The sequence below is a fragment of the Heterocephalus glaber genome, unplaced genomic scaffold, assembly GCF_053883595.1.
Source record: "Heterocephalus glaber isolate CG9 unplaced genomic scaffold, H.glaber_assembly_v1.0 deba00001226, whole genome shotgun sequence".
Classification (NCBI taxonomy): domain Eukaryota; kingdom Metazoa; phylum Chordata; class Mammalia; order Rodentia; family Bathyergidae; genus Heterocephalus; species Heterocephalus glaber.
The window spans coordinates 511310-538947 of NW_028258219.1; the positions used below are offsets into that span (position 1 = coordinate 511310).

The 27638-nt window shown below is 44.4% G+C and overlaps 1 protein-coding gene across 12 annotated transcripts in view; it reads left to right on the plus strand.

The window, feature by feature from the left end:
• Farp2 (FERM, ARH/RhoGEF and pleckstrin domain protein 2) overlaps nt 1–27638 on the plus strand; it is a 124767-nt gene that overhangs the window by 5975 nt on the left and 91154 nt on the right. For all 12 annotated transcript variants that reach the window (XR_015451160.1, XM_004868482.3, XM_004868488.3 and 9 more), the window contains exon 2: nt 13555–13765. Coding sequence is in view for 11 of the 12 variants with exons in the window: in XM_004868482.3 (XP_004868539.1) it covers nt 13583–13765 (183 nt within the window). In the remaining variant the exon portion in view is untranslated. The remainder of the gene's footprint in view (nt 1–13554; nt 13766–27638) is intronic.

Here is a 27638-nt window from a genome sequence, read left to right on the forward strand (position 1 = left end):
TTAGCCCTCTTCCCTCTCCCAGAGATAACCACCATAAACATGTTTTAAAATGCACAGATGTGGAGCATGGTCCAGGAGGTGGATGAACCATTCTTCACCCTGCACCTTCTCTGACCAGGTGTAACTCTTGCACATGTGCAAAGAGCAGCTGTGGTGGACTAGTCCAGAGTTAGAAGCACCAGTACACCAGCTGTTAGCTTTCTGTGTTGCCTCCAGCACCCCTTGGTCTGGACTCAGGATGTCCAAGCCTGGAGGACACCAGGTATGAACAGGGAGGGCTGCAGGGAAGCCTTCTATTCTGGGCTCCAGGAAGGAGTGCAAGAAAGCCACCATTTTTTTTCCTCTCTTCTCCCCACATCCAGTCATTCCTATGGGAGTTGCTTGTTTTGTCTTTTTGGTACTGGGGATCAACTCAGGACCCTGGGCTTTCGTGGCAGGGGACAGCACCACTGAGCTAAATCCCTGGCCCTGGAAGTTGCTTTTTTAAAAAAAACACTCTTCTGTCCTATAGCTCCATCCTAGGCAATATTCAGAGTGTATTGCAGAGCAGGGTAACTAAAGCCCCAGGTTTCTGGCTGGAGGACTGAAAGAAGAACCCTAGGAGACTGGAAAGTATAGCTGGAAGGTTGAGAGGGGAGCTTGGGTAAGCAGTTCCTTAACGTTGACAAACTTTGGGGCTCGGTACACTAAGCTGTGCTTGTGCAGGTCTGACCCTGACCAGCTTGTTAAAGACTGAGAATCCAGCTCAGGGATAGACCAGCCAGCTCCCCTTGGCTAAATGGGGCGCACACAGGGTGTTGTTGAGGAATGTTGTTAAGGTGACCCAGACCACTTCCTGCAGAAGGCTGGTCAGGACCTGTGGCCTGAGCAGGTCAGTGCCTGCTCAGCAAAAATACCAACATTCTCCATAGGACTTAAGCAAGATCCACATGGTCCAGTAGCACAGTACGAGAGACAGGCTGACGCTAATGTGATACAAGTTGGACTGATCTGACAGAGACTGTGTTTGGCCTCATCTCTGTTATCCTGGACTATGTTATTCTACATGGCATTACCACTTTGCTGATGTAACTCACCAGCTAACCTTGAAATCATGAGGCTGACCTGGATTATCCAGGTGGATTCATATAATTACATGAGCCCCTTAGAAGCAAGGATCTGTCTATACCTGGTTTCAGATGGGAGCTGCAGAGGCACTAGAAACATAGGAAGTTTTCAAAGCACTGCTCCTGGCTTGGAAGATGGAAGGGGCCATCAGCCAAGAAATGCAGATGGCCTGGAGAAGCTGAGAGTGACCAACAGCTGACAGCCAGCGAGTAGAGACCTCAGTCCTGTACCTGCAGAATGCATGAGGGTTCTGAAAGTGCCTGCTCCCACAGAGGATCAGATAAGACTCCAAGCACAGCTGACGCCTTGGTTTAAGACTAAGATTTTGAGCACAGAGAACTCTGGTGAATTCACTGCACCCCAGCTTCTGACCGACCGAAACAATGATATAATAAAGGGCTGTTATTATGCTGGTTGTGGTGGTTCACACCTGTAATTCTAGCAGATTTGGAGACTGAGGTGGGAGAATCGCAAATTCGAAGGCCAACTTGGGCTACCTAGCAAGATCCTGTCTCAAAATACAAATAGATGAGGGAGTAGTTCAGCATTCGCTGGTTTCAGTCTACAGTACTGATGGGGGAACTGTTGTTTTAAGCTAAGTTTCTGGTAGCTTACTAAGGCTATAATAAAAATCTGACCTTTAAAAGCAACTGTTACTAGAATATTTCAGCTATTTTTGAAACAGGCAGAAACATAGATGGAGTTGGCAGAAATATAGGAAATACGAAGAATGAAGTGGGAATTGTAGTAAAAAATACAGTGGAAGTGACAAGGGACTTTATAATGTACAGTTTTTAAATCAAAGGGTTTTTTTGTTTGTCTTTCTAGTCTTGAGGAATTTGCATCATAGCCTGTTGGATTGGAGCCAAGATCCAGAGTGCTAATCTTGCCTCTCCATAGGTTGGGTCTGTGGCCTTCAGCAAGTAGCTTTGTTCTCAGGGCTGTGGTTACCTTTGGAAAGTGTAGACTGGGCCGGCATCCACCAAGTAGGAGCCTCTGTCTCTGTGAGCTGTGAATTAGCCAAAGGGTTCCTTTAGTTATTGACCACATCAAGTTGTTGCTAGGTTGTTTTTGTTTTTTTTAAAAACTGTGGAAAATTCCAAACATTCACAAAACTAAAAAGGTATCAAAGCCCATGCCTCCAGCTTTGATCAGCACATGGGCAGTCTTTTTTTTTTTTTCCCTGTACTCCGTCCACTCATCCTTAACTCATTGGATTATTTTAAAGTAACTGCTAGCTCTGTTCCCTTTTGTCCAGCCGGTTATGCACTGAAACCTCTACAAACTGAGCTAAGTAAACCTTTTTTCGTTTAACTTTGAGTGTTGGGTGTTTTGTCTCAGCAATAAGAGTAACTAACACAAAATTTGGTACCAGAGAAGTGAGGTTGTTACTGTGACTCTGCCTGACCATGTGGTTCAGAAACCTTTGGGACTGGCTTATGAAAAGAGTTTGGAAAGGCTCAGAAATGCCGGCTGAGAAAGTAGAGCTGGAGCACCTGAGGCTGTACCTGATGAGAGGTACTGGCCAGAGCTCAGGAGACCAGAATGTTGATAGAAATTCTGCTGGTAAAGACCAAGCTCAGGAGGTTTCTGTTGGGAAGAAAGACTGTGATGGCTGCTGAACTCCAGATGATGTGTGTTATTCTGCATTTTGCTTGTGTCCAGAGACTTTGCCTGAGACTGAGATTAAGGGCGGTGGACTAATTAATCTGGCAAAAGAAATTTCAAGGCAGTCTAATGTTGAGGCGATGGCATGGCTACTGTTGGGGGCTTTTAGCCAGATATATATTGAGAGTCAAGAGCAAAGAGACCAGCAGAATGATTTAAAATGTTTTCACTTCGGCCAGAAAGAAGGCTCCAGTAAAGCTGTGGACTGCAGAGATAGAGCAGAGATCTTGATTGCTGAGAAGGAACAGGAGAATAGAAAAGATGGCTGAGGACATCACAAGAAGCAGCAGGACTCCATCCTTTGTAGCGTCAAAATTGCAAGACTTTGTGAAAGTCTTTGCTTTGAGAGGAAACTCCTAGAGCACCATGTTTCATAATGGCAGGGGCCTAGGGAAGTTGTTCCTTGGGATTTGGTTCATAGGCACTGGACCCCTATAGCCAAGAGAGAAGGAAGCAACAAGAAAACACAGTATATAAAAATATTCACAAAGTTCCCAATTCAAAACTGTCTACAAAACACTATTAGAAGTTTTTGAATGGTGGAGTTAGCTGGTGGAGTGGTGAGCAGCCGAGAAAGAGCCTCTGAGAAGTGGTGTCCTGACACTGGAATATAGTGTTGTGAGGAGAAGGAAAGAAGTGGGTCCCTGGGATCCAGGGAGGATCTGAAGCAAGAACTAAAGTCTGTGGGGAGAGAGACTTCAGTGAAAAGGCAGGTGACAGGGTCGGACCTGCAGAGGCACAGTGACTCCTGGCAACCCCAGAGGCCTCCATGGAGAAATGCATCAGTGGAATGGAGCAGTGAATGCAGCGGACTGCAGCAGCTGGTGAGTTTTCAGTTTCAGACCTCAGCCAGGAGAGGGCGATTGGCTGGTAGCCATCTTGGAGAGGGGCCAACTGAGCTCTGAGCTTTGAACAGCTGCAGGCCAGCTCCGTCTAGTGGCTCCCAGTGTCTCGGTGAGGGTGCCACGTTGAACTGAGCAGGACTTCACGGAGCCGAGTTTGAGCTGGCACGAGGCACAGGGATTGTTGCAGGCTCGGCAAATCTGGCTCCAACCTCACAGCCAGAAGCCAGCCTGCACTTAAGTGAAGGAAAGTCGCAGGCTTGCTGGGGTTATCCACTACCCCAATGTAAATCTGCTGCTGGCTGGCTGGGATCAGTTAGCTCAGATCTAGGCTCTAGACAGGGTTACTGCCCACATTGTCTACCAGTAACAGCAGACATACCTTGAATTGGACATTTTTTTCTTTTTCCTTATTCTCTTCTTTTTCTTTTTTCCCCCTCTTTTCTGGTTTTTGTTCTTGTTTTCTTTTGTTTTTTCTTGATTGCATGTTAATTGTTTTTACATGAGTGTAAACTCAGTTTCTAGGTTTTTTTTGTTCTGTTCTGTTCTTGTTTTTATTTCTCCCTTCTCTCTTTCCCTCCTGTCGTCTTCACCAGTTTCCCAGAGTTTGTGTGATCTTCCTTTGTCCTCCAGCCTTGCTTCTGATCTCTTCCTCTTCTCTTATTTCTCTGTATTTACCCCTGTAACCTCTTTTAAATCTTCTCCCCGAAGGGTAAAATCACCATATTGAGGGCTCGTTTATTGCATATAATTTTCTGGTTCATTTTAGATTTTGTTATATAACTACTAATCTAATTCATACAGATAAAGATGACAGATTAATTGTTACCACAGTTTGTCATTTTCTAGGCTGTGTGATGTACTGTTATTGCTGATTGTGCCACTTTAGCCAAGGTGATATAACTGTGCTCATCAGCTTTTCTTTCTGGTATAGCGAGACTGAGATTGCCTTAGGGTTTCAAAAAATACTATAGGCCAGCCAAAGAACCAGGGACTGGGCCAAGTAGGCAGAAACCTCTCATCCCCAATAAATGAAGAGATAGGATCTTTTCTTTTTCTTTTTTCTTTCTTTCTTTTTTTTTTTTTTTTTTGGTACCGGGGATTGAATTCAGGACCTTACACTGGCGAGGTAGACAGCGGAACCACTGAGCTAAATCCCCGGCCCAAGTGATAGGATCTTGCAACAGACTCAAAACTGTTAACATATTCAGGATGACCATAATTCATATGTCTTGTTACCAGGTGTCTCTGAACCATTGGTGGTACATACCATACATGACTTCCCATCCGGTGGCTTGGGACAGTCCTGCATGTACCGCTGCTGGTCCAAGCTGGTGGGAATGTGTTAAACGTGTTCTAGAATACAGTTCCCGACATTAACTTCTCTGCCTCTTTCCCTTCCTCCCTCCCTCATGGGTAGGTGACCACTTTCGTTAGTTTTGGTTTATCCTTCCAGTATTGTTATTTTTATGAATGCAAACAAATACATATATTTATGTTCTCCCTCTTTGGAGTTAACATGCCCTGCATCTGGTTTTGTGCCTTGCTTTTCTTCACTTTCACAAAGTAGTATACAAAGATCTTACTGCTTCTCTTGATAAAGCTGTTACTGTTCGCTTGCAGTGTTGTGGCTTGCAGAGATTCAGCCACTTATCTAGATTCATTGTAGCTCTTTTTTTCAGTTTATAAAATTTTGTTTTATGTAAACTCAGAGTGCCTGGTAGTAGAAGATCTAAAGTATACTCTAAGAGAAAGAAATACATCTATTTGGTATTTGGGCAATTTAAAAAAAAAGTGAAAGTAAAATTACAAGGTTGGCAAATACTAGTTATGTCCAAAAAAATTCTCTTTGAAAGTATAGTCTGTACTGTGGTATTGAATTTGTCTGAAAGCAGTTCTCCCTTTCTGTAGCCACTGTTGCATATTCTGAGGTAGTAAGGCTGTGATAACAAAATTTTATGAGGTTGAATTTCTTTCTTCTTCTTTTGAGACAGGGTCTCCCTCGTAGTGCCAGCTGGCCTTGAACTCACTGTAGCCCAGGCTGGCCTCGAACTCTCAGCAGTCCTCCTTCCCCATCCTCCCTAGTGCTGGGATTACAAGACTACTCCACCACACCCGATGTAATTTTTGACTGCTAAATATTATAAATTAGAGGAGAGGGTAGGTGCGGCAGGAGTTGTGGGGCTGTAACTACGGTGAGCCTGAGGATTGAGGCTGAACAAGAGCTGTTCTTTGGGGACCACACACCCAGAAGCAGAGAATGGAACATTATAGAATCTGAAGAGCATTGTAAGAGCATATGGAGATCTATTAGGATTCTTCATCTTACTATGTTTCTCAGCAGTATGGTTTTTCTCTTGTGATGTCAATATGGCCTTATCTCCAAAAGGTTTGTACCTTTCAATCTATTCTCCCCTGAAGTAACTGTACTAGTAATAACTCTTATGTACTAAAGCGTTTTCTAGAGAATCACTTTGGTACTCTTTATGTAGATTAGTCACTACTACACTAGCTTGAGATAATATTCCTTAAAAGAGCAAGTAAGGTGACCATATGCTTTCTAGTTCAAACCAGAACACAGTTGGAGCAAAAGAGGTGCTATACCAGATTAACAGGCTGTACCTAGACAATCACAGCCAAATGGAGACATATAATGTATAAATGTATAATTAGTTATAAGCTGCTTTCACATCCTATCACTACAATTGACAATTCTGAGGAATAATTTCACGCTTGCTTCATAGAACTTTTTTGGGGGGAGGGGGGGGTACCGGGGATCGAACTTGGGTCCTTGCACTTGCGCAGCAGGCGGCGAAACCACTGAGCTAAATCCCTGGCCCTCGTAGAACTTATTTGGGTTGTTAGGTAATATTGTAAGAATAATAGGTCATCTGCAGTTGTCACTGGATAATCCTGGGGAACTGGTTTCCAGTAAACCCCCCACCTCAATACCAAAATGTGTGGATGCTCAAATCTCCTTTATAGAATGATGTTGTATTTAATCTGCATGTACCAGTGATGGCGAACCTTTTAGAGACGAGAGCCCAGACTGCAACCCAAAACCCACTTATTTATTGCAAAATGTGAACACTGTAGTTAAACCTGAATACTGAGGTTTCAGTTCAGAAAAAGCAACTCATGCATTAACATCTTTTGTCTTAAAAAACAGATAACACTTGTGCCATGGGTTTACCACCGCTAGCATATATTGTCCTGCAAATTTTAATCATGTCTAGATTACTTGTAGTACCAAATAAAATGTCAGTGGTATGGGATATACTAGGGGAAACTGGATATGGGATATACAGGACCTTAGGACCTGTCTGAAGTATGTGTATTTGCAGATTTTTGTGTAAGTCTGAAACTATTCTAAAATTCTTCCATTTAAATAATGATATAAATAAATTGCAATTAAGAACACATCATCCAAAAACAAAAAAAGAACCGATCACCTTCCAGTTTATTTTCATATTGAACTGCTCATAAAAGAATTATGGATCCTTAGAGCTGAAAAAGACCTGCTATCCCACCCCTGCCCCTGCTGTTTTCCATATGAAAAGCAGGTTGAGAGGAGAGACTTGGCTGGGCTTATCAAGGGCAGAGTTGGAACTGGACCCCAGTGCACTGGCTCTGGGCTTCTGAAGCCAAGGCGGATGCCTCTATCCTCATTCCCCACAAGTGCCTGCCTTTCTCGAGTGTTGGTAAGCTGCCCTTCCAGCACCAGACATTCTTGAGTAATGACTGCCTTCCCAGGGTTTGAGGGGCAGTTTTCCCAGCACCACCAGTTGTTCGGCTTTCTGCAGGGAATGGTGCCAGATGTGGTTTCTGTGACACACAGGCCACGACAGCGTCTGGAGAGCAGTGCAGCCATGTCCAGGGAGGAGGTGTGTGTCCTGGGAGGGGTGTGGATGACCAGCTGTTTCTCATCAGTTCTTTGAGCCTGGCCTTGCCGTCGAAGACCTGACATTCTCACTCAACTTCCACATATTCATTAATTTACTTAACTGCTTATTCTAAAAAATAGCAGGCATGCTTAGAAAGAGAATAAAGAAGGATCCATCTCTTGCTATACTGTAGCGAAGAGGAAATGAGCCAAAGTCACACACGGCAAGAGCCCATTTGATTGTTACCAGCTGTGAAAGTAGTGAGGGATTTCTGGCATATTAGACGTATTTAATGAAGGACAGACATCATATTCTGCTTGCTTTGTTTGGTCAGTGCATTGGTCACTTTCTTGTTGCTGGGACAAAATGCCCAACACCCATAACTTAAAGAAGGAGAGGCTTGTTTTTGGCTCATGGTTTTAGTCCTTGGTTGGCTGGCTCCAAAGCAAAAACAGCATGGCAGACTGGCATGGTAGAAGAAAGCTGCTCACCACATGGTAGCCTGGAAGCAGAGGAAGAAGGGAGGAGCCAGGACCAACAATACACCCTTCCAAAATTATAAATCTTACTATAAATCATGCTGCTTTGAACATGATGATTATGATGAATGTGATCATTATATATGGCAGACATGTACTAGTAAAAAAAAAAAAAAAGAAGCATAAAGAGAGCACACCCTTCCAAGTCTTCCCCCAGTTATCCACCATTTCCAACTGGTCGCCACCTCTGAACATGAGAATTTGGAAGGATATGTTAGATCTAAACCATAACAGTCAATACGGAGGTTTAGCTTTTGGTTTTCCAAAAAGAGCCAGTCCATAAGCATTTCTAGGAAGGCAGATTTTCATTGCCAGCAGCAGTTTCACCCGACTCCCTTTACTGTGGGCAGAAGACTGTGCTTTTGTCCAGGGAGCCATGTGCAGACTTCCCAGCAGAAGAGCAAGGGTGTAAATGACCAGGTCTGGGCCCTTGGGCCGATCTGTCATTTCAGACCTTTTGTCCGTTAAGAGCACTTTTAGGTTCACAGAAAAATTGAGCAGAAAGAACAGATTTCCCATTCACCATCTGCCTTCACCTTTCCCACCATCAGTGTGCTTCACCACATTCCCAAAGCTCCTGCAGACTTAAGAACTGAATTTTCTGACTTCAAGAAATGCCATGTCACCGAGTTATTGTTGTTAAATGAGAACATGTCCATAGGTGCTGAATTTGTAGTACACAGTACTAAAAGTCAGTAGTAGAAATGGTATCCAGCCAGCCAGAGGTAGTTTTAGGGTTGAAGACTGCAGAGTTCCGTTCACATGGAAAGGAGAGTTCCCTGGTCCCTGGTTCTGCATACTGCCATTCCCTGGCAGGAGCAGAGAGTGGGCAGCGATGGACGACAATCTCCCAGCACTGGCACTGGCCTTGTGTGTTGCTGGTCTGGCTGGTGTATCCCTATTCCTCTAATACTGCAAGCACACATGGGCTGGGGATGTGGCTCATGGCACCGCTCCTGCCTCGCAAGCGCAAGATCCTGAATTCAATCCCCAGTACCAAAAAACAAACAAACAAAACAAATATTACAGGCACACAAAGCAAAGTTTCTATTAGGTCTTAACTTATGTAAGACAGGTTCAGTGCATACCCTTTTCCTTTTGTTTTTTCCCACTAGGAGAGTCAATCGGGATGTAGCAAATGATGCTGAGTGAGCAGCCTGCCATTTCTACAGCAAGTGTCCAGTTATTTGATGCTTCTGAAATAGTTGATCGACTTTTTCTATTTTTTAAATTTTTCTGGTATTGGGGATCAAACTCAGGACCCTACTCTTGCAAGGCAGGCACGGCGCCACTGAGCTAAATCCCCGGCCCCAAGTTGATCGACTTTGAGACCAATGTTAACCCACATTCACAGTACTGAGATTGCCTACCAGTTTCCTATTAAGTTCTTTTAAGGTTTCCTAAACTTAGTGATAAGCTTAGCCTTGGAGTCTTAAACTTAAGTCTTTATCATCTTAAATTTTTGTCTTAAAGCAAGCAGTTATTGTTGTGTAATAGCAAACAGATTTTTCTTTGGAATATCACCAGCAGGGTGCCTGAGGGGTCATTCTGTCATAAGTGAATTTGTCTTCTTCAAGATAACATCATGCCTTATGGCAGAATATCTCATCTTGATTTCTCCTTTGTGAGCCATAGTTTTGGAGAGAGTTTTGCTATTCCTTGAGCCAAGAGAAGTGTTTTCCATTTGTCTGTGTCTTTTGTTCTCATGAGAGATAAAGCAAAGTTAAATAAAAAGTACACGGTTTTTAAAATATTTTTATTAGGGCCGGGGATGTAGCTCAGTGGCATAGCGCCTGCCTGGCAAGTTCAAGGTCCTGAGTTCGATCCCTGGTACCAAAAAAAATTTTTTTATTACATAAACATCTGTAGGTATATGTAGCATAAATCAAATGTGTGGCTTAATGATTTACAAAATATTCATAAGTACTGTCCAGGTCAGGAAATGGAACTGTGCTGGTCGCCCCAGGACCCTCTTCTCTCTGCCTCCCTCATCCCAGTGACAGCCTGTTTCCCACAAAGGGGGACCATTATCCTAACTTCTCCAGTAGTAACTCTTTGTGTTTTCTTTTTACATTTTTGTCACCCAGATGTATACCTTAAGGCACTATGCTTAGCCTTTCCCATTTTTTTAGAATTACATGTTTAGACATAACTTTCTTACAACACGTAGAAGAGAAACAACCTGGAGATATTTCCTCATCTGAAAGTATTAAGCCATGTCTCATGCCTATAGCCCAGCACTTGGGAGGCTGAGGCAGGAGATAACTTGGGTCCAGCCCGGATAGTTACATGGTGAGACCTTGTCCTTAAATAAATAAAAATATATGCATTAAAAATATAATTGAAAATTGTATAGTAGAATAAATAAGAGCCATGACCTTTACAAATGTATTTTGACTTTGTACATGTTTTCAGATATGTAGCCTTACTTGAAGGAAAGACTTTCAGCGATCAAAGTAATGTCATATATCTTGTTTGGGAAGAACCCAGTCTTGGTGGTTCAGTATTTGGTAAATGTTGTGAACTGACCAAAAGCTTTAGAGATTGTTATTTGGTGGGTGGGTTTCTTTATTTGTAGGTTATTTGTATTTCATCTGTTTTAACTTTGGAGTATCATAAAGGTGGAAGTCTTCATTCCTGTTTCTTGCTTTTGGATTAACTACTCATTAAGTAAATTTTGTGAAATTAAAATGAAAAAGCTCCTATTTATGGTTTCTAAAACTTGCATGCCTCTTGTTAATGTTAGTGGTGTTCTGCTGTGGTCAGTCTTTGCCCTCCTATGCAAGGTCTGTCCAGTGCCCTGCTTGAGGAGGCAGCGTGTGTTTGTTGGTGCCAATGACGTTATGTCAGTACTCAGCAGACAACCCAGCAAGAGTCCAGCCCGCCCTTGGGGAGCTTGGAGACCTCTGAAGGTGATAGATAGGTCACAGCCAGTTGGGACTCTCATGGGAGAAGTTGAACTGGCTTTGTGCAGAAATCAAGGAGGGAGATACACTGGGCAGAATGATGCGCCACCTCATCATTTTGCGTCTGTTGCTCACTTTGCTTTCTCTGGGGATTTTAGCTTTCTGGCTTTCTGCTTCCTTGTTTGATAAGCTGTTCATGTGTGGCTGAGCTCACCCAGATGGGTTGAACAGGTTGTCTTTGTGGGACTAGGGTTGTAAGTGCGCAGTAGGAGTTGGCTGTATTAGAAGTAGGCCCCCGGACTCAAATTGTCGGTTCCGAAAAATATTTACTCAGATGACAAGCAAGAGGACTCGACAAGGCAAAATTCACCTTTGCAGAAGGACACATAGGGCGGTGGGCACTCATGGAGTTGGCTCTTTTATCCCGAATGGAGGAGGGGTAGCTGACCTCTTCCTCACTGGCTGGTGGGAGGTTCACATTCTGGCCCGAACGGAATTCCGGTGGGCAGCGCAGGAGGAATCAGAAGGGTTACTGAGGAGGAAGGGGTGAGGAATGAAGGGGGTGTAGCGAACAGAAAGTCCTGACTATTGATAAGCTGTCTTTGGCTTTTAGCTGTGTTCCCACGGTTTGAACTGAGCAAGCAACTTTGTGTGTTCAGGAAAGGCTGTTCAGGATAAGCGAGAGCCCAGAATACAGACAGTCCCATTTGATAGAGAAGACAGAGCTTACTGTTTTCCACAGCTGGCAATGAGTTTTTGAAACTTTTTGAATTTCATACAAGATATAGAAAGGTCCTTGATTTTGATTTTTCTTGATAATAAAACGTGTGTGAAGAAGACAAGAGCGCCTGGAGACCAGCAGCAATTGAGTTGATGCAGAGAGGACGGGGTGGGAATTGACTGAAATGATTATTTTTCTTCAGTGCTGGAGGTGAGCCCAGGGTCTTCTGCATGCTAGGCTAGTGCTTTACCACCGAGCCACGTGCCAGCTTTTTGTTTTGAGACAAGGTCTTGCCTTGCTAAGTGGTCCAGGCTGGCTTCCAAGTTGTGATTCTCCAGCCTCAGCTTCTGGAACAGCTAGGATTACAGGTGTGTGCCTCTCTCTGCACCTGTACATGTTACAGTCTTGCATCGTTTACTGATTATATTTAACTGGCATTTGAATCTCACCTCCACTGCTTTTGCTTTTGGTACCAGGGATCGAACTCAGGACCTTGAGCTTGCAGGGCAGGCGGCGGCACCACTGAGCTAACCCTCACCACTTTTAACAGCTCCTTTGCCATAGTATGGTTTACCATTACATATTTTCATTTAAGTTGATTTTCAAACTTAATAACACATTTGAGAAGGAAAATTGAGCTTGGGCGTGGTGGTGCATGTCTGTGTGCCTTGCTGTATGGGAGACCAAGGCAGGTTGATCACAAGTTCAAGGACAGCCTGGGTAACTTACAGGACCTGTCTCAGAATAAAGAAAAAAGGGGCAGGGAGCTGTAACTCAGAACTCCATGGGTTCAATCCCTAGTACTGACCCCAAAAAGGGAAAATTTCCATAAATAGTAGGTAACTATAATAATAAATACAATAAAGAACAAGCCTCTTTTAGAAGAGTGTAACTGATATTTGTTAAAACAATGGATGGCTTAAAAATAGAGACCTTTCCTTTGGTGCAAGAAGAATTGGAAAGGACATGAGTTCCTCCCTGGCCCTCTTTGACTCTCAGCGTCATCTGTTACTGGGGCCATGGGTGGCGATGAGGTTATCTTGAGTTTGGGGCAGGGCAGGAGTGGACGGGCGTGGCCTGGGGCGGTGTTCCTGACCAAGTCTCAGCTATCCGGGGACATCCAGGATGCCGTTCCGTGCCATACCTGAAATTACCTCCCCAAACAATGGCACCCACTCAGGCCAGTGAGGTGCAAATTAGAAAAACCAAGGAGTACACAGACAAGCCTGGCGGTCTTTACATACCTTTCTCGGTATCTTCCCTACCCTGGGTAGCTGTCTCCTCCACACAAGTGGCGGAGATGAGAGACAGATGCACAGCTACATCAGACCAGGCCAGCTGCTGCCTGACACATTGATGCCACACCTCACGGTGCCTGTCATCTTTGCTAGAGTCGGCACTGCTTGTCGGTATGGGGACTGGGTGGCCCAGGGAGGGTGTGCTGCTGAGGGCGCCTCAGCCCTGTCAGGTGAATGGCATGACATCGCTCACTCACCAGTGGGGCCTTTGAGGAGCTGAGGAGTTAATGTGTATGCTGGCTCAGAGCACCCAGGAATGTTATTGGGGCTCCTGTTTTCTGATTGATTTTTTAATTTTAATTTTTTTTTTTTTTTTTTTTTTTTTGGTACTGAGGATTGAACTCAGGACCTTGGGCTTGCGAGGCAGGCACTGGAACCACTGAGCTAAATCCCTGGCCTCCTGTTTTCTTATTTTACATTCCACCTATGTGTGTATAGCCTTTTTTGAACTCTTTATTTGGATGTAACTTAAGAGTCGCAGAAGTTGCAAAAATAATATAACGAGTCTTGTGTGCCCCATGATTTTTTTACATTGTTTTAACATCTATATAAGTTGGCAATCCCTTGATGTATTTTTGTTTTATTTTAGTGTTTCTTTCACTGTTAACTGATGAAGAATGGGGGAGATAGAAGGAACGTACCCGGTCCTGCAGACAGCAGGCACGCGCTTGGGTGTCCAGACCCCCATGGGCGTGAGCACCCTTGAGCCAGGACAGATATTGTCACCCAGAGTCCAGGAGAAGCACGCGCGTGTCAGAGTGAAGCTGCTGGACAACACGGTGGAAATATTTGACATTGAGGTAAGAAGCACAGCCTTTATCTTCTAAATGTCAATTATCACATACAAAATTCCATTTTGCTGGTTAGATATTGCATATTGTCCAGGTGACCAAAGGCAGCTTTGGTGAATACACAGTAAAATCCTGGATACAGTGAATATGAGTTCTTCTTTGGGACCAGGGATTTAGCTCAGTGGTTCCGCCGCCTGCCTCGCAAGTGCAAGGTCCTGAGTTCAAGCTCTGGTACCAAAAAAAAAGAGTTCTTCTTTTAGTTTGTGAAAGCTGTTATTCACATCAGGTTGCCAACACACACCTATAGTCCTAGAACTTTGTGAAGCTGAATGAAGCAGGAAGGTTACCAAGTTCAAGTTTAACCTTGAAACCTAGCAGTTTAGCAAGAGTCTGTCTCAAAAAAGTCTGGGTCTGTAACTCAGTGGAAATTTCTTGAGTTCAATCCCTAATACCAGGGGAAATAAAAGGTATAAAATTCTGATGGGACTTCGTCTTCCCAAGCTTCTCTTTTGAGAGGCTGGCTGAGAGAACTGCCGAAGGGTGCAGTGCAACCAGATCGCTTTTGCTAGAACTTTTCCTGTGTGGCCACCTGGGTTCCTGGCCACCTGGATGAGGGGACAGCACTGGCCTCAGAGTGTGTCAGCGTCCTTGTCTGAAACATGGGTCGATTCCTACACCTCAGGCTGCCTGGTGTGCCATGGAGCACATACCATGTAGAAAGCCTGGTATACAGGAGGTGGTATAGGGTGTTCCAGGTCAGCAATAAATTTTTCATTTTGAATGATTCCCTAATTGTAGATTGCACTGATAATGTTGATAAAAATGACTGAATATAGTAAAAATGTATGTATATTTCAGTATATAACACTGCTTACTTTTTAGACTCACATGATATATTAGAAAACATTTTCTCTGTTTAAATGGTAATAGGACCATACTTTTTTAAAATTACTAATTTATTTTCATCTAATGCCTAAGTCCATTCTCTTTTTTTCTAAGATTTGTATATTGGCTTAAAGGAGCATCTTTAGAAGCTTTCCTACTCTTAATGTCACAGAAGTGAGGATAACAGAATGATCTTGTAATGGTTTATATCTCCTTGTACCCCCAAGCCTCATGCGCTCATAGGTGGGGCTTTTTGGAGGTGGCTGAATCAGAGCATGTGATACTAGATTATGGGTGTGATAACCAGATTAATTCACTGGTGACTTCAGCAAGGTTCTAGGTGTGGATAATGGGAAGGCCGACTCTGGGTGTGGATGGCATCAACATAGGCTGATAGCCTGATTAGAATAAAAAGGAAAAGGAAGGGGCCGGATATTTAGCTCAGTGGTTTAGCTGCCTGCTGCACAAGTGTAGCAAGTGTAAGGACCCGAGTTCAATCTCCGGTACCAAAAAAAAAAAAAGGAAAAGGAAGGCTTACTGCCTCTTGCCTGCCATGCCATGGACTGTTTCTCCTCTGTTATACCGCTCTGCCGTGCTGCCCTGCCTTGGAACCAGCTGGCTATGGACTGAAACCTCTGCAAACTGAACTAAAATAAACCTTTGGTCCTTTAACATGTGGGTGTTGGGTATTTTGTCCCAGCAATGAGAAAGTAACCAAGACAGATCTTAACTTCTAGCAGTAGATTTATTTGTTCTTGGATATTTCTGTTGAGGATGAAAAGATGCTACCCAGAAAATAAGAGGCTTGAGCTGTGAGGATGGTCTAGTGGTGCTTTATTCCAGAATGTGTTGGGCAGGTGGGTGAGGTTGGATGGAATGGCCTGAGTCTGTCATTCTGCCGGGAGCCCTGGAGAAGATGATTTTGTCCTTGAGTGTCAGATATCAAGTACTGTATCCAGTGCTACAATTCAAGAACTCCAAGGGACCCAGTGCTTTTCAGAAGGTCTTATCTGAGGAGGAAACAAAATATTTTATTTTGGCAGTCACCCTGTTTGGGGAAGGTCTGTTGCAGTGCTGATCATATGTGACTAGAGTACCTCAGAAAGTCAGTTTAAGCGAAGAGACATTTATTTCAGCTCACAGTTTCAGAGGTTCCAGTGTGTGGTTGGCAGGCTCTGAGGCGTAAGCATCATACTGGAAGGGGATGGTGAAGGGAAGCTGCTCACTGTGTAGCGGCCGGGAAGTAGAGAAGAACAGGAAGAGAGCCAGAGAGGGGCTGCGGAAAAGAGTAGACTCTTCTGGGTTATGTCCCCGGTGACCTGCTTCCTCCAACCAGACCTCACCTCGTAACAGGACGTTCATAGTTAGGAACTCTTTAGTAGGTTAATCCGTGGATGAGGTTAGCACTCTCATGAACCAGCCACCTTCCAAAAGCCTCGCTCTGAACATATCTGGCTTTGGGGGACATTTTGGCTCTAAATCCTAGCAGTGACCTTTGAGCCCAGGAGAGGTGGTATTGTTTGCTCCTCTGACACCTCTTGGATGGCTCTTCTGTAGGAAATGGGTCAAAGATCTGGGAACTGAACTAGGTTCCCAAATCTTTTCCAGTCAGATATTTGGAAGAATTCCATTATGCAGCCATCCTACGGCAAATGAATTTGCCCAGAGTCAAGGCTTATAACAGGTTCAACATTAAAAACAAAACAGAAAGAAAAAGATTTACAATATTCAGGGTTTGGTTTTAGATGTCTTATTTGTCCTGTTTAATGGTCTTTATCAAGTAAATCTAGGATCCAAAGGTTGATCATAAATAAGATGTAATCCTCTGTAATGCTGTAACCAAGGATTTAGGGTGCTTTATACCTAAGAAAATCAGCAGTACCATTTTGTGAATGTTTCAAAATATTTGGAGCTTGTTAGAGTTTTGATACGTTGAAAATTGTTTCTATTAGTCCAGTCTGTCTTTGGTATTTGATACACCTAGCAAAGTTACCAGAAATTGAAGAATTTCACTTGGAACAAATTATTATTGTATATCCTGAATTGTCCATGGTACTTTTACATCTTTTTACATTGTGTTACTCATTGATACATACTTTTCTTTTTTCCTTTCCTTTTCTTTGGCAGCGGGGATACAGGATCTCAATATATTGTCCAGAGCTTGCATACACTACTGCATCTGACTTGATGCACACTTTTTGGAGTTAAAATACCATATATTATATTAGAGTGGTACCTCAGTTCATGAACTTAATTCTTCCCACATTTCTGGTTGCAAAATGAATCAGATTTCTCCATAAGGTCAACATTGAACCTAACCATTGAATTTGATTTGGTTCTTGTCCAGTTTGGTTTGTAACCAGAATCGTGGAAAGAATCAAGTTCATGAACCAGGGCACCAAACAAATTAGTGGTATTGTGCTTTCAGATGCCATGGCCTCCTTGATGTAGCAGTCAATTTTGCAAAGTAGCAAACCACCCCAGAATTGAGTGGCTTAAGGCACTTCCTAATTCCCACATACTGTTGGTTGGGAGTTCTTCGAGGCTGAGCTGGCTGGGAGGCACTGGTGGCCTGGGCTGACCTCACAGGCCTGGGACCCTCCCTGCTGGAGCCTCTCTGTGTGGATCTCATCCTCCTGTGAACTGGTCATGGCAACATTCTCAGTGCAGGAGTGGGAGCTGCAAGATGTCTTGGGGCCGCAGCTTAGAAATTGTCCAGTGTCACTTCTGCCATGTTCCATTGACCAAAGCAAGCTTCCAGGCTGGTCCAGATTCAAGGGGTGAGGAGGCAGAGTGGCAAGGGATTGGTGGCCATCTTTCACAGTCCACCGCAACAGCTGCCGGTGAAGCAAGAATGCAGCCTCTGCAAGTAACACTGACACCCTGGTCCTAGGAGCCCCTCTTCGGTAGAGTGAACTCCCGGCCTGAGAGGCAGTTTGCCCTGTCTCTTCCTCCACACTGTGCCCCAGGACGGCCCATCTCTGGATTGAGGCCTCCATCCCTGGGCCACCGTCCCTGGTCCGCTCGTGTCAGTCATATTCTTTCTCATGGCCCCTTCCTTATGTTTAAACTGAGACACAAGCTGTGGTCTGGTAGCTTTTCCAGCCTGTAGGCTGGGGCACACTAGGCACTGCAGGGAGTGGGTAGACAGACCAGTGAGACCATGCTGGGCACGTGTGTCTCAGGCAGGAGCAGGTCCTGGCCATCTGGTTGATTTTTCTCTCTGGAGGACACATTCTGGGAGGGGAGAGGCCTAGCTTAGGAAATACACATCAGAGGAGTAAAATCAGAACTTAGACTTGGTTGACATGCTTTCTTTTCTTTTTTTTTTTTCTGGTACCGGGGATTGAACTCGGGACCTTGCGCTTGCAAGGCAGGCACCGGAAGCACTGAGCTAAATCCCCAGCCCCTTAACGTGCTTTCTTTAAGAGGGTTTCCATTTTCCCTCTATCACAATGTTGTCTAACCTCAGATTCACTTATGTTTTGTTGTGAGGATTCTTGGTCTTATGCACCTGTCTTTCTGTCTGTCTGCTTGACTTTTTCTTCTTTCAGTCAAGTCTTAAGCTGCGGTGGTTTTCTAGGGAGGGGACCTAACATGGCCCCTGGCAAGCTGTGTACAGATGACTGAAGCCCTGGCATCCTGTGGGGGTGTGCAGATCCCCTCGTTGATACTGAAAGTTTAAAGGACCATTTTAATTTAGAGAAGAATCTGACATTCAGTGGCTTTTTTCAAGTCCTCTTTGGCTGCTGTGAAAATACGGAGCAGCCTGAAGCCCTGTATGCCAGGCTCGCATCTGTCCACACTGTCTTACGTCTGTCTTCAGGCAGTCCTGCTGTCCTCATTCAGTTTCCTTCAGAAAGGTGAGCCTGGAAGTCCCAGGTTTTTTGGTTTTTTTGGTTTTTTGGTTTTGGTACCCAGGATCGAACTCAGGACCTTGCACTTGCAAGGCAGGCACGGTGCCACTGAGCTGCATCCCCAGCCCGAAAGTCCCAGTCTTACCCATCCCCCAGAGGGAGCAGATGAGAAGGTGCTTCCTGTGCTTGCAGATGGCTGCAAGAATGTGAAATGGTTCCAGATCGAAGACTGCTGGCAGAGAAATCAGTGGCACTGACTGAGTACCGGGCAGGGCTTTGTTCCTGCCTCATTTTTATACCCTTGAGCAAAACTGCTTTGAAGCTAGAGCTAGGTTCACTCTTACATGTTCAATGCTTATTAGTGTTGAAGGGTAAAGTGGAGCTGAAAAAATTTTTTGGATTTTTAATAGATTTTTTACTTCTATTTTGAGACACTATGGCTAAGTTGCAATCCTCCTGCTTCAGCCTCCCAGAGTTTTGGGATTATAGGTGTGTACCACATTCCCAATTTAGCTAAAAATATCTTTCTTTCTCTCCCCCCCAACCCCCCCACTGTTAATCAAACTCAGGATCTTACACTTGCCAGGCAAGCGCAGCACCACTGAGCTAAATCCGCAGCCCTTAGCTAAAAATTTCTAACAGCTTCATAGAGGTATAATTCACATACCATACAATTTACTCATTTAAGCAGCATAATTCAGCACTATTTGGTATTCGTAGAAATGGGCAACTATCACCAAAGTCAGTTTTAGACCATTTTTATCTTGGCAGAAATAACCCCCCGTCCTTTAACTATCACCTGATTTTCTTTTCTTCCCCTTAGCTCTAAGTGAACACTAATCTACTCTCCATCTCTGTAGATTTCCTGTTTTGGACATTCATATGAATGGGATCGTGTATAGTCTTTTACTTAATATGTTTTTAAAGTTCATACATGTTGTAGCATGTGTAGTTCAGTGCTTAGTTCTTTTTCATGGTGAATAAAATTCCATTGTATGGATGTACATTTTGTTTATCTGTTCCTCAGTTGGTGACATTTGGATTGTTTCCAGCTTGGATGCTGCTATCAACATCCATGTAACAAGTTTTTGTGGGGGCATGTTTTTTCATTTCATTCCTTCTCCCATTCCGGAGTGGAATTGTTAGGCCATGTGGTAACCCTAAATTTTAATCATTAAAGGACTCTCCAGATCTTTCCCAAAGTGGTGGCTCCATTTTACATTGTACTGGCAATGTTAGGAGGGTTTTGATTTCTCTACATTCTTGCCAGTACTTAAATATTTTCTACCCTTTTCATTCTAGTCATCCATCCTAATGGGTTTATCTTATTGTGTTAGTCTTTTTTTTTTTTTTTTTTTTGTACTGGAGATCAAACTCAGGACCTTATGCTTGCGAGGCAGGCACAGCACCACTGAGCTAAATCCCTGGCCCTGGGTTTATCTGAACTGTGGTTAAAGTGATATTTAAAGGTTACTTTTAGTGAATGAAGAAGGAAGGGTTCTGAGCCAAAAATATGAGAATTTTATCATTAAAAAATTATCTGGGTCTTGAAAAAAGAAGTTATCTGGGGCTGAGAGTAGCTCAGTGGTAGGGCCCTTGCCTAGCCTGCATGGAGCCCTGGGTTCCATTCTCAGCACCACAGGGAAAACAGACGCTATCTTGGAGGTGTCTCCTGGAGTAGATTGTGAGCAAGGACCGAGCTGACATTGCCACTGAGCTTGGTCACCGCAATCAAGGATACTGTGTGTGCAGCTCAAAGCTCTGAAGCTTGTGGAGAAAACACAGCTGCGTGTGTGCACAAAGGCAGAGGCCTACTTGTAATCTTAGAAACATTTTAAAGTCTTTAGAGTGTCACATAGACTTTTCTTGACACTGCCCCCAGCACCAACAGTACTGCTAGTGGAGCCCAGGGAAGCCCTACCACTGAGCTACACCCCAGCCCCTTGTTTTTGAGACAGGATCTTGCTGAGTTGCCTGTGCTGGCCTGCAGCTTGCAGTCCTTCTGCCTCCACCTCCCGAGTAGCTGGAATTCAGGTGTGCGCCACTGCATCCAGCTGACACTGTATTTTTAAATCAGTATTTATCTCATTTATAGGTATTAGCTGTCAGAATTTATGATCACCCTCATCTGTATAAATCATTTGCTGAACAAATTCAGACTTACTAGGATTTTGTAAGATAATGAAATAAGATATGCGTTGTAGTTCTTTGTAATGACCCTAACCAGATTGAAGTACTTCTATTGGTGTGAAAGGGCATGCGTGGTAGTGGTGCAGAGAAAGGGACAGAAAGCTTTATGGTTTAGGGTAAGCCCTGTGTGTGAATGCAGGTATCCATTATGTCTTGCTTTTTCCTTTTTTTTTTTTTTTGGTACCGGGGATTGAACTCGGGACCTTGGGCTTGTGAGGCAGGGGCAGTTCACTGAGCTAAATCCCTGGCCCTGTTACGTCTTGCTTTAAGTGACTTTTCACATATATTGATGAAATATTTGGCCACCCAAAGGTCAGTTGGTGGCTTTTTTTTTTTAATTTAGTAAAGTCTTGAATTGCTTCAGTTGATTAAATGAATTCCAACCTTGACTCTAGAGAGTCTTGTTTTTGACCAATAAATTTTTTAAAAATCAGCTGAATGGGTCGAGGATTTTGCTCAGTGGTTCTACCGCCTGCCTCACAAGCTCAAGGACCCAAGTTCAATCCCGGGTACCAAAAAAAAAAATCAACTGGAAGTTGTGTGCCAGTTTACCTTGTCCGTGTGCTAAGCTGTGGAATAGAAACGTTTTCAGTCTGGCTGTGTCAGGGGTGAAAGATGTCCAGCTCTGTTGCTGGTGCTGTGGAGGGAGAGACCCCAGAGTCTTCTGGGGCTTCAGAGAGCAGGCTGTCTGGGGTAGCTACACCTCCACTAGCTCGTAATTCTCCATTTTGGAAGTTAGAAGTTAATGTGAGTTACAGTTTTTCTACTGTCTGAAAGTTAATACTATGTCAAAAGTGGTGTTTATGAGTAAAATAACAGTCTAGGGTGGGGAATGTAGCTCAGGGTAGAGCACTTGCCTAGAATGCGTGAGGCCCTGGGTCCAGATCCCTGCACTGTAAAAAAATAAGTCTAGGATGCCGACGAGTGCCTGAGAGAGTGACTGTTCTGTGCCTCCAGTAGCAAGTAGGAATCAAGTTCTAGCGAGCATGATGGTTCTCTTTATGATTTACTCACATTCCCCTTTCCTTTAGTACACTCAGCATTTTTAGGGTGGGCTTTCATTTTCTTCTTTTAAGAATTGCAGAAGCATTAGTTTAAATAGGTGACAAATAGGACAAAGTCTCAGTTATGAAGTTCCACACTAGGAGACTTTTAACTTGCTATTTCAGTAAAAGCTTAATGTTTTCATTCTGGCCAGGAAGAAATAGAATTCCAGAAAGTATCGTAGACAGATGTTTGTCATCGCTCCCACATAAATGCCCTAAATATGGCAAATAAACTGCCTTAGAACTTATTTTGGCCTGACCTCAAATGAAAAAGCTACTAATTCAGCATCTGAAACTTGGGAATAATATAGGTTTTATACAAAAGCTCTTCTGTGTTTCTGGGATACACAGTTATTATGTGACTCTGCCCTAGATTTTAAAACCTGTTATTTTATCATGGAAAAATGATTTTTTTTTACCCTGATGCCCAGGAATGTGGTAGGGTGGTACGTGGCAGAAATGTGCATGTTTTTATCCTTAGTTTCTTGGCTGTGGTAGTGGAGCTGCCAGTGGCAGCTGCTCCCATCATGCCCCAGTGCACACAGCTGGGTTGGTGTGTCACAGTCTAGGCTAGATCCATAAAGTGGCGATGCTTGCTGAAGTTCAGCTCACAGATGGAAAGAACAGGGAACTGTCACAGAAAGTCCCATAACCACGGTTGTAGAACAGATTGTTCTACTGTTACTTCAGGATCCCAGCAGAGGAGAGGATGGAGAAGAAACTTGTCGTTTGGATAACCTTGACTTGTAACTGCATCCCTTGAACACCTAAGAGTTACAGCACCCGGGCAGCTTATCCCTTCTCAACAGCAGTCCCCAGAAGATATGGGGATGCCCCCAGCAGTGCAGGTGGTAGATGACCCATCTGAGCTGTGAGCCCGACTCAGACACCCCACGTTCTGTTCTTACCTCTGTAGTGCCCCCATTTTTACCCAGAAAAAATGTGATTCGTGGGTAGGAGGCTAGAAAAGCTGAGCCATGTGTAGTGTACCTGACATTGCCTTTGGCTTGCCCTCCTCTTTCAGCTCTTTTCGTCCCTCTGTGATATTTCAGGTACCTGCTTTTTTTTAGGGTTTTTTTTTTTGTACTGGGGATCAAATTCAGGACCTTGCACTTTTTCTTTTTTTTTTTTGGTACCGGGGATCGAACTCGGGTCCTTGCGCTTGCGCAGCAGGCGGCGAAACCGCTGAGCTAAATCCCCGGCCCAGGACCTTGCACTTTTGAGGCAGCCTCTATGCCACTGAGCCAAATTCCTATACCGTTACCTGCTGTCTTGACCTGACTCCCCACACAGGTTGCCCCTTGGAGCAGGAGGGAGCAGGTGATGCCTCCAGACAGGCCCCTCCTCTCCTAGGCGTCCATGCCCTGGGTGCTTGTACCTGCTGCACCTGGCTTCCATCTGGGCCGATCAGAACAGGCAGAGCCGACGTGCATCTCTTCAGTCTGCAAATTCGGAGGGTGGAGCAGATGTGGTCAAGTGTCCCTCTTGGACCTGCAGCTAGGTGTGGGGTGCCAGTGGTTCCTTTCTGTTCCCACTGGGGGCTCCCTGGGGTCAGAGGTCAGAGGGCGCATGGTTCCACTCTGCAGGCTTTCTTCAGCTGCCGTGCACATGCCTGCAGGGACAGTGCTTTCCACACTACCTGCAGTGACCTGAGCTGGCGTGGGCCACCGTGGCTCATTTTGCCACTCTTCAGTGCACTGGAACTTCCTCCTGTTTCTGTTGGTGAGCAGTGAGGTTGTTGCCATAGTTCATCTATGCTGGGCAGGATTGCACACGCATTCTCATGTGTCACTCTGTGTGTGTGTGTGTGTGTGTGTGTGCGTGCGCGTGCCAAGGTCGTGGGCTGGGCTTGTGCTCAGCCCTGCCAGGATGCGGGGGCACTCCGGAAACCGGCTGTGCTCGTTCAGGTGCCACAGCCGCAGCCCCTCTCCTCTCGGGTCGCATCAGACCATGCTGCTGTGCCCCTTTCCTGCTCTCCAGAAACTTGTTCTCTGCAGAGCCCTGCTGTCTGCGCCTGGCCTCCCGTGGGCCAGTGACTGAGCTGCTGCAAGCCCGCCCTGGTCACTGCCTCCAGCGTGGCATCCTCCAGTGCTGCTCCCTGCACTGCCCCAGCCATCAGTGGCTGCCTGGGCAGCCAGCGGGCGTGCGTTCCTGGGAGCTTCTCTTCTCCAGGGCTTCTCGCTGTCTGGAGGGCCTTGGTGCTAGGGAGGGTGGAGCGGTCCTGGGACACTCATCTTGCCCCTCAGAGTCTGGCGGCCTGCTGTGCTGCACCCACATTGTATCAGTGGTGCTGAGCTTTACAGCTGTTTGTGTTTGGTTTTAATAATGTCAACCTTACATCTTTTAAAAACATGAAACAGTAACATATTTTAAGTATAATTATGCATGCATATCATATTAAGAAATGTAGTTGTAATTATACCTGTCCCAGCATTGTATGCAATGGAACTTGTTAGCATATTAAGGTAAAGAATAAAAATAGAGGGCCGGGGATTTAGCTCAATGGTTCCACTGCCTGCTTCGCAAGCGCAAGGTCCTGAGTTCAATCCCCCCCAAAAAATAAAAAAATAAAAATAGACATCTTGGGATCTTCCGTTAGATCTTGCTGAGAGTGCAGGAGCTTATGACAAATTTTCAGTTCTTACCTACTTGGAGAAAGCAAGTTTAGAGAACTGAGAGCATTAAAGGAAGGCATACTAGTTTTAGAAATTTGTTGCTTTTTTATTTTTGGTTGTGGTGCTATAGATCAAACACAGGGCCTTGTGCATGACAGGCACTCTACCACTGAGCTATATCCTCAGCCTATTGCTGTTTTAAATTATTCAAATGAAATGGATTTATAAAATAGTATTTTTGTTGTATGTTTTATGCTTTCCACCCTAGAAAGTTTTTTTCATGTTTTTTTCCAAGTTACAAAATTAATATACTCAAAATAAAAAAACAGCCCCCTAGGTGGGCACACATGCCTGTAATCCCAGCGACTCAGGCCAAAGCAGGAAGACTGTAAGTTTGAGGCCAGCCTGGGCAACCTAGTGAGACCCTATTTCAAAAAATAAGGAGGACAGGGAACATGGCTCAGTGCTACCTGAGCTCAGTCCCCAGGGAAGAATGGGGACATGCATCAGCCTGGACGTGTGGGCTTGTCACCCCTGGTTCTACAGACATCCTGTGTCTTGCTGCGTGCCTCGTGTGCACCCACAGCTTCCAGAGCAAACTTAATCTTTCCATTGTCAGTGTGTTCATGTCTGTTTCTCTTTTTACCTCTTACGATTTTTATTTTATGAATGTCAACACTGTTAATTGGTCACAGATATTCATAACTGTTGTATTTTGATGAGGATAGCACTGTTTTCCTCTTATAGAATGTCTCTTTTTTGTTCTCTCACTTTGTGCCTTTTTTACCTAAATTCAATCATTCGTTCTATCAAATCCAGGTTCCTTTGCTTTGTTTGTTTGTAGTATACCTGGTGTACCTGTGTCATTTATCTTCAACCATTCTGACTCCTTTGTTTAAATGTTCTTGACCTGAACCTGGTGACTAACACTGAGTGTTTACCATGTCCCAGGCCTATTCTGGAACTTACTGAATGTTCTTTCATCTAGTCCCCACTGCTACCTCTTAGTCGCTCTGGTCTCTACTTGAGGAAGCTGAGTTATGGAGAGTTTGTCGAAGTTACCCAGGAGCACAGGCTCTCGCCAGGGCAACTGGGAAGAAGGTAAGGAGAAGTCGAGAGGAGAAAGAGTGTCCACATGTGAAGGAAGAGATTCGCCATGGTGTTCACCAAAACCCCAGCTGGCTTTTTTGCAGAAATTGAGAACTGACTCTAAAATTTATATGGAATCTAAGAGATGGGAAGAACTACAAAGGGCACAGTCTCAAGAAGACAGCTGAATGACTTAGCGTTTCCTGTATCACAGCTTAACCCGAGCATCGGTAATGGAGGGAGTAGTTCAGCCGTAAGAAGAATCATGGGTAGCTCAAGGGGATGGAAGTGCGTCTACAGACAAACCCTCACATTTATGGCCGGTTGGCGTTTTTCAAAACAGTGTCAAGACAATTCACTGAGGCACCAATAGCCTTCAACAAATGATACTGAGATGACTGGGCGTCCACATACGAAGAGTAAGATTGGACCCCTACCTGCTTCACACCATGTGCAAAACTGACTCAAGTGTACTAGAGACCTCGGTGTCAGAACTCTTAGAAGAAAACCTACAAACAAATCTTGATGACCTTGAGTTTGGTTAAATCGTGGTTTCTTACATGTGACACCTAAATCACAAGAGACAAAGAAAAATAAGTTACTCTTCATTAAAATAAGAAACAGCCTGGAATATTGGTGTAATCCTGGCTGTTCAGGAGGCTGAGGCAGGAGGATGACAAATTCAAGGCCAGCCTGGGCAATTTAGCAGACCCTGTCTCAAAATAAAAAGGTGTAGCTCAGTGGTGGAGTACTTACTTAGCCTATGCGAGGCCCTGTTTCAGTCCCCAGTACCACCAAAGAAAAAAAATGCTGCTAATGATACTATGAAGAAAGTAACAATAACGAGAGACCATATTTGCCAGTGAGACATCCGATAAGTTTTAACATCCAGAATATATTTTTTAAAACTATGCCAGGGATTTAGCTCAGCGGTTCCAGCACCTGCCTCGCAAGCGCAAGGTCCCGAGTTTGATCTCTGGTACCAAATAAATAAATAAATAAAAATAAAAAACTTATGCTATGGGCTGAATGTCTGTCCCCCTAAAATCCATGGGTTGAAGCCCCCTGTGCTCTTTGGGGGGCAGGGGAAGGACGTGGCCGGAGGGCATGTGCAGGCACACGTGGTAAGCTGCTGGTAGCGGAGGAGGACAAGGACAGAGGAACAGTTGCTCTTATGAGAAGAGACGGAACAGAGCTTGCTTCCTCTCCCTGCTCTCTTCCTTCTGCCTAGAGCCCAGAAAATGGACCTCAGCACACAGCCTGTGTGCTGCCACCTCGATCTCGGGCTCCTGCCCAGAGCCCTGAGAAGTCAGTACTGGCTGATCCACCCACTCTGTGGTCTGTGTCTGCAGCAGCATCCTGAGCGACAGTCACTGGACAGCTCAGTAATAAAAAGTAACCAAGTTTAAAATTTTACCAGAGACTACACAGCTAATACACAGGAAGACAGAAACGGATTACTGTTCTTTCCTTCTGTTTCTAGAGCTCTTCATCATAGCCTTGTGTACTGCATTACCGAGCCAATTGCTGTTATTATTAACTAGCTTAATTTCATGGTGAAATTTCAGTCCTAGTTTTCATCTCTTACAAGAACCATTGGTCAAGTGTCCTGACAGTTTTTGTTTCTTCTTTTTATCTTCAGTGTCATTTAATATTCACAGTGCTCTTTCTTCCTTCCTTTCTTTTCTTTTTTTTCCTTTTTTTTTTTTTTTGAGACCAAGTCTCACTGTGTAGTTTAGACTGGCCTTGAACTCACTATGTAGCCCAGGCAGAGCTCAAACTCCCAGCAATCCTCCTGCCTCAGCCTCCCAAGTGCTGGGATTATAGGCATGTATCACTATGCCCAGCTTGCCTATTCTATTTTGATCACCCATCTCTGAAGCAGATAAGTTGTTCATGGATTGGTTACTTTAAGAAGGTTCTTTTTGGGCCGGGGATTTAGGTCAGTGGTTCTGTCGCCTGCCTTGCAAGTGCAAGGTCCTGAGTTCGATCCCCAGTACCAAAAAAAAAAAAAGGTTCTTTTTTTTTTCTATGAAAAATAAACTTTCATTACAAAGCAATTAGAATAACAATGGTAAATACAGTGTATCATGGTGTGATATACAGTCTAAAAGAATATATTTTCAGTTGCTAATCACACATGTATAAATTCTCTGGTGTGAGAAACTGAAAATGTAAATAAGTACCAAAATGTATGATA